Source organism: Halyomorpha halys, unplaced genomic scaffold (assembly GCF_000696795.3).
Source record: "Halyomorpha halys isolate HHAL.00 unplaced genomic scaffold, Hhal_1.1 Scaffold1341.1, whole genome shotgun sequence".
NCBI lineage: Eukaryota > Metazoa > Arthropoda > Insecta > Hemiptera > Pentatomidae > Halyomorpha > Halyomorpha halys.
This window is the reverse complement of record NW_027110471.1, coordinates 162,128-174,103: the sequence shown is the minus strand read 5'-3', so window position 1 is coordinate 174,103 and position 11,976 is coordinate 162,128. Positions and strand designations below refer to the sequence as shown.

Sequence of the window (11,976 nt, the reverse complement as noted above, 5' to 3'; positions counted from 1 at the left end):
TTGTTATTTTTTTCAGTTTCCCTTTATTTTTTCATTTTGTTAGGACTTAGAGCTATTGTTATAATAAATAAATAAAACTGTGTAAGATATTATTGTATAGTTTTACTAACTAAAGTATGCTAGACAATGGATGTAATAATTTTGTATGTAATCAAAAAGAATCACAACAACTTCATAAATCAAAAAAGTTAAAAATGGATTGAAAAATAATAAGTAAAACCATTGATGTGTATGATAGCAATAGAGTGGGATTAAAGACACAATTCATTGATTTGGTTTACTCCTATTTGAAAAATGAAATATTTTTCACAAAAAGTCACACTAAATTATATTGAATGTCTCAAAGCTAATTAAAACTAAATAAAATCACAATTAAGTATTTCTTTTTAATGCTTTCCGACTTATTGAATATTATTAAAATTTTTTATTTACTGATTTAGTATATTGATTGAGAGTGGTTTATATTAATATTAATACAAACTTCAATGGTCTACTTTTACTCTAAACTTTTTATTTTAAAAAACCTCCAATGTTTAGGCCTTTAGGTTATTTTCAAGGAGATTGATGTCATAATTCATTAAATTTTCTTTTTTGAAGGCTAATTTGTTATAGAAACTTTTATTATTTTGGTTTGTGAATAAAACGGTAGATAGTGACACTAGGATACTACTAAGAACAAAGTAGGCATGCTGCTTTGTTCTAGAGCAGTCTGTGGTGGCATCTGTTTATAAAAACACATTCTCATTGTCTTTATTTATAAAACCCTCCCTACTGTCCACAACATAATGGCCTATGTCTTATATCTTTTATAACAAAAATAAATACTAAATTAATATCATAACAGATTCAATCTCTCTTTTTAAAATTGATTATTCATTTACAAACCACATAATTTCAATACAAAACTATTCTACAAAAATTGTTTTTCCTTTTCTATCAACCTCATATTAACAATATCAACAATAAAAGTTGAAGGTAGGTTTTATTGTTGATATTATTAATGAGGTTAACAGAAAAGTAAAAACAATTTTTGTGAAATGAGTGTTGCATACAGTCAACCATCTTCCCATATTATATCTGTTTTATTTACATGATTTATATCTGTTTAACTTCATTTGCATCTTTTTATTATAGCACTCATGAAGATGTGCGGCGTGGGTCGAAACTTTGGCCATAAATAGATAGTTTTAACTATTTACTTGTTATTCTTGACTGCAACCCAGACCATCAACTAATTTTTTATTTTGTAATAGAAGTTGAAAAGATAGGGAAAAAGTAAAGATAATATCCATATTTATTGTGCAATGTATTTATTTTGATAAAAGAACAACATGCCTTAAAAATAAGTTAAAAAAAAAAAGAACAACATAAAAATGAAATAAATATATTATACAAATTAAAATAAAAGAACAGTTATCAACTGTCTGTACAAGGCCCCTCAAAAATAATTGACTTAGATTTATAAAGTGATGTTATTTTGTATAATTTGATGTAAATTAGGAAAATTATAGCATCACATAATTTGCAATACAAATAACTGGACCTTTATAAGCTTTTAAAATTATACATAGCTGACATTTATATTGTTTACGTTAACATTATACTTAGTATAAACTATTTTCCATTACATTATACATTTTGCGCAGAGTTTAAATATATAGAATATATATAAATGGAACATACACCTTTATCATATATAAAAATTGACTTATTATGTAGTAAATAGCACCTATAGCGAAGAGAAGTGTTTTCATTAAGGAAGGAATACACGCTATGATTTCGTATATTAATTATAACAGATCGTTGCAGGCAGAACAAAGCATATTCGCTGCACGTTTTGCCTGCAAGAATTTTTTGTTATTTCAATCCAACATTAAATTATCATAACATGTAATCCCACCTTTTATATGAAAAAAATATTTGCAGTAATAAAAATTATTAATTCATAAACAGACATTGTTAATCAATTAATCCTAGTAATCATTGTGATTTTTTTTAATTAATCAAAAATAACGGCTAATTTACAAGATTCCAGATTATATTTTATAACTAATTGTATAAACAAATGAAAAGAATTGAGCTAATATTAGTGCTAATTAAAATAAACGAAAGAATTGAATTAGCTAAGTTCGCAGGTCTAAAAAATAATACTGAAAATGCATAAGGCTACACAAACTCAAGCACACTTGGCCATTTTTAGTTGCTACCTTTAGAGGAAACACCCAGAGGCTTCTCAAAAATTTTTCAGTTTGAATGAATGACAACTCAAGCATGCTTGAGTATGTACCTACCTTGAAGACTTTTGAAACTTAGATTAGAAAAGAATGGCAATGTATAAATAGCCAATCTATTCTAACTACGAATGGCAAACTTCAATACATAAATGGCAATTAATAATTGTTTAAAGAAAATATGTATACTGCGGTAAGTAGAATTGGAATGATGAATTCACTGGAATGATATATGTTCAGTTCTTGACAATAGCTCAGTTGTCAGTCAGTCATTTTTACTTCAATCGGTAAAAAGAGAAAAAACTATTATAAAATGCAATTACTGAACTACGAATTACATTTACGATCAATCAAAAATTTGTAAGCTATCAAATTTTGGCAGCTTCATTACGATTTCTCCAAATAGCAGAAATATTATAAGGAATATTATTATAACAATATTGATAATAAGGCTTACTACTTATGCATTTTTCCATAGTTTAAAAACGAATCAATGATTAAAAAATAAAATCATATTAAAGATATTTCAAAAATTTATGTGATTGTGGCAATTTATCTTAGAAATAAATTTGCTGAAAATGCAACAAGCTTTATAAAAAATAAATATTCATCACTAGAAAGAAAATATTTTTTATCATAAATAAATCCAATAAATGGGTAATCAAGCAGAAAAAAATTCTAGACTGATCGCTATAAAACATTTGGCTAAAATTTACGTAAAATAGAGAAGTAAAATGTTAAAAAAAAAAATAATAACTAAAAACTGTACAATAAAATTATAGTAGAAACAAACATAAAAACTGTTAAAAAAATTATGAGAGTTAACACTTCAATACAAATTAATAAATAAATCAACAACACCCCTAGCTGATACAGAAGTTAGTACTAAACGAAATACAGATTTAAGATTAGCATACATTGGATACATTTTAATTCAATTTTGGGTTAACGGTTAAGATCTGCCATAATTTTTATAACTATTATATATATTAAAAATAATATTAATCTCAAAATAAGTTATATAAAAGAATTTAACAGTAACACGACATAACCTGTTATCTTATCATCAGATCATTTTTTATTTCTCTGTAAATGAATCGCTACGATTTGATAAAACTAAAATCAACATCATAAAAGTATTAAAAAGAAATAATAATAATAAAATCTCATTAGCAAACTTTCGGAAAGTGACTTTTAAGTAGATTTAAAATCTTATCGTAGACATGCAGACATCAAATGAACCGAATATACAGCCTGCCAAGAAAAGGTCAGATCATTATTATTATTTAATCTTTAGCTATACTCGATTCAATAATCACTCTATTTAATATCATAGAATATAAATTAAAATTTTATAACTATAAAATAGTAGCAAAAGTAACTATATGTAAAAATTACTTTTAACATTAAACAATATTTTTTAATATAATTTTGAAGGAAAATATAACATAAAGCAACGTATTGAAATTAATAAAAACTCTGATGAATGCTACTGAAAAAAAAAAAATCATTCTTAAGTTTTCAGAAAATATTTGAATATTTTTTCATTATCTAAGAAATAACCGATTTTAACAATTTTAACACAAAAAGTATTAAAATTGTTTTAGAGGAAAAAAGACTTTTGTTTAAATAAAAAAAAATTGCAATGCTTTTTTTCTTCAAATGAATATTTTTTTTAATCTGGCTCTTGAAGTGTAGATATCTGATCGTTAACGTGCACCTTAGTTACAAAAATATGAAGTCTGACATTGATCAAAATTAATCAAAGGCAAATAAAATAATTTTATTTTCCCAAGCTAATTCTAAAAAAATTGTGTGTACATCACTAGTTCCTAATAAAGAAAACCATAACCTCAACATTTGAATAAAATTCTTTAAACATAAATACTGGAATTATATTAGTAGTGAAGATTGACTGAATGTTTTTAAAGTGAAAAATTAAGACAAGACTTTAAAATATAAATGCTCGGTCAACTCATTAATTAAAATAAAGAGTGAAATTTGTATTCATATAAATATCACGGAAACTAATTAAAATAACAATAAGTAATATATCAACTAATCTATTTTATTATCTGTGGTTACCTTCAATTAATTGTACCTTTAAATTAGATAAATATTTATTTTAATTTATTCACATCCAGATAAAATATGGCTAGTTCGGCATGAACAGTTTAAGCTCTAAATCTTGGTCTTTTAAATATGAAAATTAATTAAAAAATCAGTCTCAAGTCTAATGAAACAGTACAAAAGAGGAATCAGAGGTTTCAGAAATGTCGACAAAACTATCGTATTTATACAAGCAACCCGAAACCAACATTCACCAATGCGAGTACATAATTTCATAACATGTCCCTTTAGTCAGAATGAAACTGTTGAGAGACAATAACCATCAATACAACATAACCTCATCAGAATGTTATAATGTAATCTAATCTATAATCCGTGGGAGGGGGGGAGTTTATCACCTATTTGAAGAACATAAAACAACTGCGATTTAATTAAAGCTATGATTATGTGCAAATACTGTTTATTATATTTATATTATTAAAGTTTATTTTTTTTCTTCATATCTATAACATGAGGTAGATGATAGTTCTTGATTTTTGCATGATCAAGAGATCGAGTTCAGACATAATTACGTCCTGATTTAGAATTTCCAATCAACTGAAACTCCATGACGTTCTAAATATGAGATTGGATCAATCGATACAGCCATAATATAAAAATCATTACATAATTCTGGTACAGTAAATATAATTACTTCATTTTCCTGACAATCCATATTACTAAATACTTAACTTGAAAATAAAAAGTACCAACTATTTAACATTAGATAATTGATAAAATGGTTGGGACAAAGAGGATTTTACAAAAAGGTGCCCTTACATAAAATTAGAGGAAAGATTTATCATAACAAAAAATCCAGATTTTCTTGAATATGAAAGCAATAGTGATCAGTGAGTTGAAGCTATGGGATAAGAGTTAAGTTTCGAAACTCATCGCTGAATTCATCAATGAAATTGTAAATCCATCAGATCATCACTAAATTTATCAATTAAAATCTGGCCATCCCTTCAAACAATATATCAATCAAAGATGACCCACCGGTTCCAGCAGCTAGATAAGTTCATGGATATAACCTCATTATAACCTCCATGTTGTTATTTCTTTTTATAAATTATTTTCTCAATACAGAATATTTTGTGCTAAAGGAACTTAAGCAGTGTAAATAATTAGATAAATGTTCTAAACAATATTTTTTGTTAATTCAATTAATTTGGCTTTCTAGTTTATTAAAAAATGTACATTGGAAATAAAAATATTGATTTTTGGGAACTAACACTAAATATTTGAAAGTTGGAGGATAATTCCAATTAACACTCTCAGGAAGTAGGAGAGTATTAAGATAAAGATATTTAAGTTAAATCTAGAGTTAATAAATTGAATTATAAAGATGAATAATTATTTTTCTCTGCAAATAAATTTTTGTTGTATAAGATCAATTTGATTTAAGTAAAAATATAGTTTTGGAATTCTTTTCATTTCTGTAACCCTCTTAATATTTATGGATCAATCATTTCAGAAAAGATTCGGGTCATTTTAAAGATTAAAAAAATAAATTAATATTTTTCTTCTCATTATTAAGCCTGAGAATTTAGAAACCCCAAAGAAATTAATATTTGCCTAGGTACTCAAACTTCTTTTGGTTCATTTCTCATTTCTTATTCTTATCTCTACATATTTCTTGTTTAAAAAACTATTGTATTGTCAGCAGTCAGCCAGGAGTGGTAATCTTCCACTTGAATCAAACACGAGATTCCTTACTTCAACATAAATCAATGCCCATCATGGGTGAATTCAATCGATTAGCAGATTCCACTGATGGAATTAAGTGTTGAGTTCAGAAACTTACCCAGAACAGGTTTGACACTAATTGAAAATTTTTCCCCAAGACTTCTATCACATAACTAAAAACTTTATCCTTCTACAATCAACCATAATAGAAATAATTTAACACTGCTAACGTATAATACAGTATTTTTTTTTTTTGTTTTGTTTTTTAATTCTAGAGAACAAAATGGAATCGAGTAAACCCGCCTTAAGGCCACTTAAATGTTAGTAGAATTTGTTAAAGGAGAGTGTAAATACTTTTAAATATGGAAAATATAAACAAACTCAAAGTTTAAATTTATAAAAAAAAAAAAAATGATTTAACGCTGATTTATGAAAGGTATATAGTTTTTGAGTTATTCAAATTGAATCAAAATATTGATTAAGCCAAGGCAACGACAAAACGGCAATATGTATCCTAGCTAACAGAGTTGGGCAACTATGAAACTAATAGTTAAAATTGCCATGGATACGATATTTATTTATCAATGGTTCATTCATGAATGAGGGCCGTATCCATGGCAACTTTAGCTATTAGTTTCGACTATAGCTAATTTTTGCCCATCTCTGCTCGCTAATAGCAAAATATTATAAGCAATACACTCCCCTTTTACACACTATGCTACTGCTTCTTATTGTACTTCAAAATATATATATAAATATAAATTATATAACTTTTCATAACAAATAAATATTGAGCAAGTTAAAGAAAATACTATTTTTTTAAAAAAATAATCTACAGTGGAACAAATAGTATAAACATTAAATATACTTTTTAAATGAGCCAAAACATGCTTATTTCTCATTTTGAATATTATTAAGCTTATGTCATGTAATACTTCTTACACTATAGTTTGGTCTACGAAGATTAACATCAGATAACAGTTAACGATTGCGATTAAAAAAGAAAACATAATATTAAAACCTGATATTTTGGCTCTAAATATTATTGAGAATAAATTTTATAAATACCAACAATATCAAACAAAAATAAGGTAGATTAGTTGATGTTTACTGTTACTAATATATAAGTAGGAAGAAAGACTCAAACAGCCCAACAAGTTGCGGTAGACTGGAAAGCAACGTTATTTCCTTTATTTTGCGGTCAAATAGACAGAGATTGTTTTACAAATCTTCTAAATAATCTGCTTTACCACTGCCTTTAGAAATTGATAAGTCAGCTGTATTGTCCTCCTGAAACAATTTTTTTTTTTCGTTACTTTAATTAATTTTACATTTTTTTTTTTTCTTTAACATGAGGAGAAGATGGGGGGGAAGGGGTCAGTGAAGAACACAAATAAGTAAAACATATTTTGTTGGAGTAGTTTCAGCCACAATTTTAGGCCTTCATCAGGGCTAAAAAAAAGAAAAAAAAAAGATAACCACCGTGATGAGTCAAAGAAGGAAGTACAGTGTAATCTCGGTAATCCGAAAATCGGTACTCTGAACACTCCAGTAATCCAATCTGACACTAAAAAAAAATTAACTTTCTTTTTTTTTTTAAATATTCCCAATCAATAGGCAAGTTATTTTAATCGCCATGAAAATCGAAAGTGGAAATACATAATATCCATTGTATAAATCATTTGATTCTGAACTAATTTAATTAATATTAGAAAATATGTATAGCACAAAATTTGTAAATACATACAAAGAGTATTTTTTTATTCTTTATTAACTTGTCAATGAACGATCTTAGATCTTATAGTTTTAATACATTAAATCATAACTTTAACTCACGTAACTATCATAACTAATACTTTCTCTAATCCAAACAACTCCCTGCAGCTATTAGTTCAGATTACCGAGATTACACTGTACAGAATCACAAGAAAATAAGAATATAACAGATGGATATAAGTACATAAGTATTATTGGAAGAAAACATATAATATAAGTATTAAATAAATAAATCTGTATCGTTACAACCCATGAAGGGTCAGGGTTACAGTACTGGTACCATACCAGTGGTAAATACTGTTACCATACCAACAATTGTGCAAGGAGGTGATTTGATCATATTCACACACGACCACCAGATTTTTCCCCAATAGTGTAAGTATTATAGAAGACAAAAACAGCATGAGAATATAATAATATTAAAATTATGAAAGAGAAAAGAAAAGAAAAATGAAATACATAAGAAAATTCAATAAGTAAATATGGATAAATATATAATGTATAATGTATTGTAATATGCTCTTTTTGAGTAAATAGTATATTTTGATGTATAAAGGGTTTTTAATATGTTTTATTTTATGTATCATTTTAATATTGTTCATTTGGTTTGTTCAACCAAAAATCAAGCTTACCAATTTTCATTGTCTATAATAAATTTGTGATTCAAAACAAAGCCAAGATGGCGGTACGTATCCTTCAGTCAAAAAGTCCGTGGAATCAAGGCCATGTTGAGTAGATTCAAACATCATAAAAACTATTTTAACTCTTCCCATCATAATTGAAAATATAGTAAATTTAAGGAAAAATAGAAGTCAAGAAATAGTGCTAAAGAATAATATTCATAAAGTAAATCATTTGCAAAAATCCCTAACTGTTGTGCAATAATCGATGTTTACATGGAACATTGAGAAAGGTTTTGGTTTTTGAGATTCATTCGTTGTTTGGGCGCACATGTGAAATGATGTTTCCAGGATGAGGAGGTCCTCATCAATTTCTGTCCAGCAAGAGTGGACAGTTTGAAAAAGGACGACAACCTAGAAGAATAGGGAACTCTGAGTTTGGATTGCCTGGTGAGAGGACGTCCGTCGGCTGGAAGCGGGAAAGTTTGGAAGCTATTGTTGAGAGAGAGACATAGCTTTTTGGAAGGACTGGAAGCCATTTTTGACGTTAGGACATATCATTATAGAAAAGAAGATACCAAGAATCATCAAAAGAAGATTATGAACTTGGTTAGTTTTGTTATACCTAAATTTAAATACATGTGTAAAAGAGATAACAATTTTATTAAGTTTTAATAGTAAAATAGTCTGTTTCTGATTGCCTAGAAACCTGCCCTGAGATTAAGAGTCTTTTATATTATAAAATTTAAATAAAATTCTATTATCTATTTAATATTAAAGTTTTTATTTTGAGCCCAAGCTATCTTTTAGATATGAGAATTGAGTTAAAAAAATATCAAATTTAGATTTATTTTATTTAAATAATTTCAAATTATTACAGTATATACATAATATATAAAAAATATAATGTACAAAACGAAAATTATTTAAAATGAAGGTTACGAAAAAATTGAAAAAGAAAACTTATATGTAATTAATTAAATATGAAAGTAAAATTTTTACCAAGACTATGCAAGGGATAAAAAAAATGTCATTAAAAAATAAATATTTAAGTATTTAAAGTCCCCTGAAGTTAATTTTATTTGGGAAAAACCTAAAATTTTCACTCAGAACTTCATAATCCTATAAAATTACCAACACCAAAATAACTTCATAGAAAATTATTTAGGGTAGAGTTAATTTTCTAAAATATGATCTTCAATAGTTCTCGACATAAGGTTTTTAAAGCAACATTTTTCCCAACTAATGAAAAATCAATACAGTGTAATCGCTGCAGGGAGAGGGGGAGGGGTTCGGATTACTGAAAAGTTTGATTTACAGAAAGTATTAGGAAAAGCGGTGTAAAAAAATTCAACAATATGAATGTACACAACTATTTTTATTTATTTAATTTGTTTTTTTACATATTTTATTGGAAATTTGACAGTTTAAAATTTTAAAAAATTAAAAAAAAAAAATGTTCTCTTTCACATCACCATTAATCCTAAGTAATGATTTAATTTGTTAAAACTATAAAATAGCTCATTTATAAGTGGAAAAAAATATAAATAAAACTAAAAAATTCTCTTTGTATGAATTTATTAAAAAAAAAAAAAAAGAAAAAATGAGTACACCATCAAAATTTGTATTATACTTACTTCTACTATTAATAAGATTAGTTTTACAGAAACAAATCATTAATAGAATAGATATAATGTAAATATAATTCCAAAAAAATATATTATGAACACTTCAAAAGGAATTAGATTACCCGATAATGAAACTGTAAAAATTTCTACTCTTGTTTTTCCCAGTGATTACAATAACTTGCCTATAGATTGGGGAGTTAAAAATGTCCTTTACACATGTGCACTTTTATTTGAAAACAAAAATGTTATTGCCAACTGAGTTTTCTAAATAACTTGTTTTTTATGCCAGTTTTTATCGAGAAATTAACATTTTGCAAATTTATTTTGGTGAAAATCATGAAAACTCCTACTCCTGTTCCTGCCACTACTACTCAACTGAGATCTAATAGACATCTGTATGTTATTCGTAGGAATAATAGTTTACATAATTGCCTAAATAAATTCATGAAATATTGATGTTTTCTTATCTTTGGAAAAAAAAATTTGATTTTTGAAAAATTGTATCTTGGGAACTATTAAATGTAAATAGCACTATTTGGACTAATATTCTAGCAAATTTACTCTATTTTAAATGATGTTCTATTAGTTTTTCAATTGTTGTAGTTAGTTTGAAAGAAATTGAGCTCTGAATGAAAAATTAATTTCTTGTAACCTTTTGAAACAGCCACCATTTTGTATTCCCCATAACTTTACTTGGCAGACTCATCAATTTAGACTTGTAATTATACATAGTGTTCATTTAAGTAATAAAAACTTGGGATGAAAGAACTGACATTTTTTCTTCCAAGCTCTTCAACTATGTACTTGTCCTAGAAGAGTTATATTAAAAGAACATGATTTAAAATTATCACAATAGAAAATAAAACAACCGTTTATTATGAATGATACTTAAGAAGAAACAATACTATAGCCATAGATCAGTGTTGAGCTAAAATTAGCTATAGTTGAAACCAATAGCTAAAATTGTCATGGAAACGATATTTATTTATCAATGGATATTCATGAATGAGAGTCGTATCCAAGGCAATTTTAGCTAGTAATTTTGACTATAGCTAATTTTTGCCCATCTCTGCTGCAGATAAATAAAACAAGTATAAAACACAATTGAAAAAAAAGACTTATAGCTTACGGTAGGCGCGGACGCAGCTTCTGATATATCTTCTTCTATCTCACTATCTTCGCTCATATTTGAATCATTTTTTAAATCCTTATTCATTTTTGTAGTTGGTAAAGGAAATACGTCATCATTACTAGAAGAACCTTAAAATGAAATATAAAAAAACAAATTAAAAACATGAGAATAGAATATATCAATACTATATTATAAAAATAAGGAAAATGAGATGTATTTAAATAATATGGTAACTATGGAAGATTTTGTTGGTACCACTCTCAGTTACAAAAATAGAATTGTTGACCGTAGCTTTTTCTATCAAGACCTTCAACAAGGTATGTTTCCATAATTCATAAAGTATTCTCAACAAGCATGACATGAATTAATACTTATTAGTAATATATTAATACAAATACAATAGAAGCTTAAGTACCAATTAGCAGTGAAAGATTTTTTTATTTAAAAAAATTATTGCAAGGTTATCAAAACTTTTGATTGGTATACCTTAATGATCAATGATTTAAATTAGTCAGAGATGCTTACCTTATATTTTAGCATATTTGATTTCAAGTAAACTAATCACTATTAAATGGATATGTTAATTGTCACATAAAATGCAGCAAACAATTATTTTGTATGGGGTATTTTCAGAAATATGATAAATCAGTAATGCTTTAAGGCTTTTGTTTTGTGAATATTCCAGTTATAATTATATCTCACATTTATGTTTTAATAAATTTTTTCATCGTGAAATATCAATGAAAAAAATAACGAAAAAACCTTATAAATCATATTAAGGGAATTTTTTT

The 11,976-nt window shown here is 26.4% G+C and overlaps 1 protein-coding gene across 1 annotated transcript in view; it reads right to left on the bottom strand.

Annotated features, from left to right (window-relative positions):
• Window positions 1–1,293: 1,293 nt before the first annotated feature.
• LOC106689354 (centrosomal protein 43) overlaps window positions 1,294–11,976 on the bottom strand; it is a 17,527-nt gene continuing 6,844 nt past the window's right edge. The window contains exons 6-7 of the mRNA XM_014434289.2: window positions 11,183–11,313; window positions 1,294–7,319 (exon numbers count right to left, since the gene is read on the bottom strand). Coding sequence (XP_014289775.1) covers window positions 7,251–7,319; window positions 11,183–11,313 — 200 coding nt within the window. The 3' untranslated portion in view covers window positions 1,294–7,250. The remainder of the gene's footprint in view (window positions 7,320–11,182; window positions 11,314–11,976) is intronic.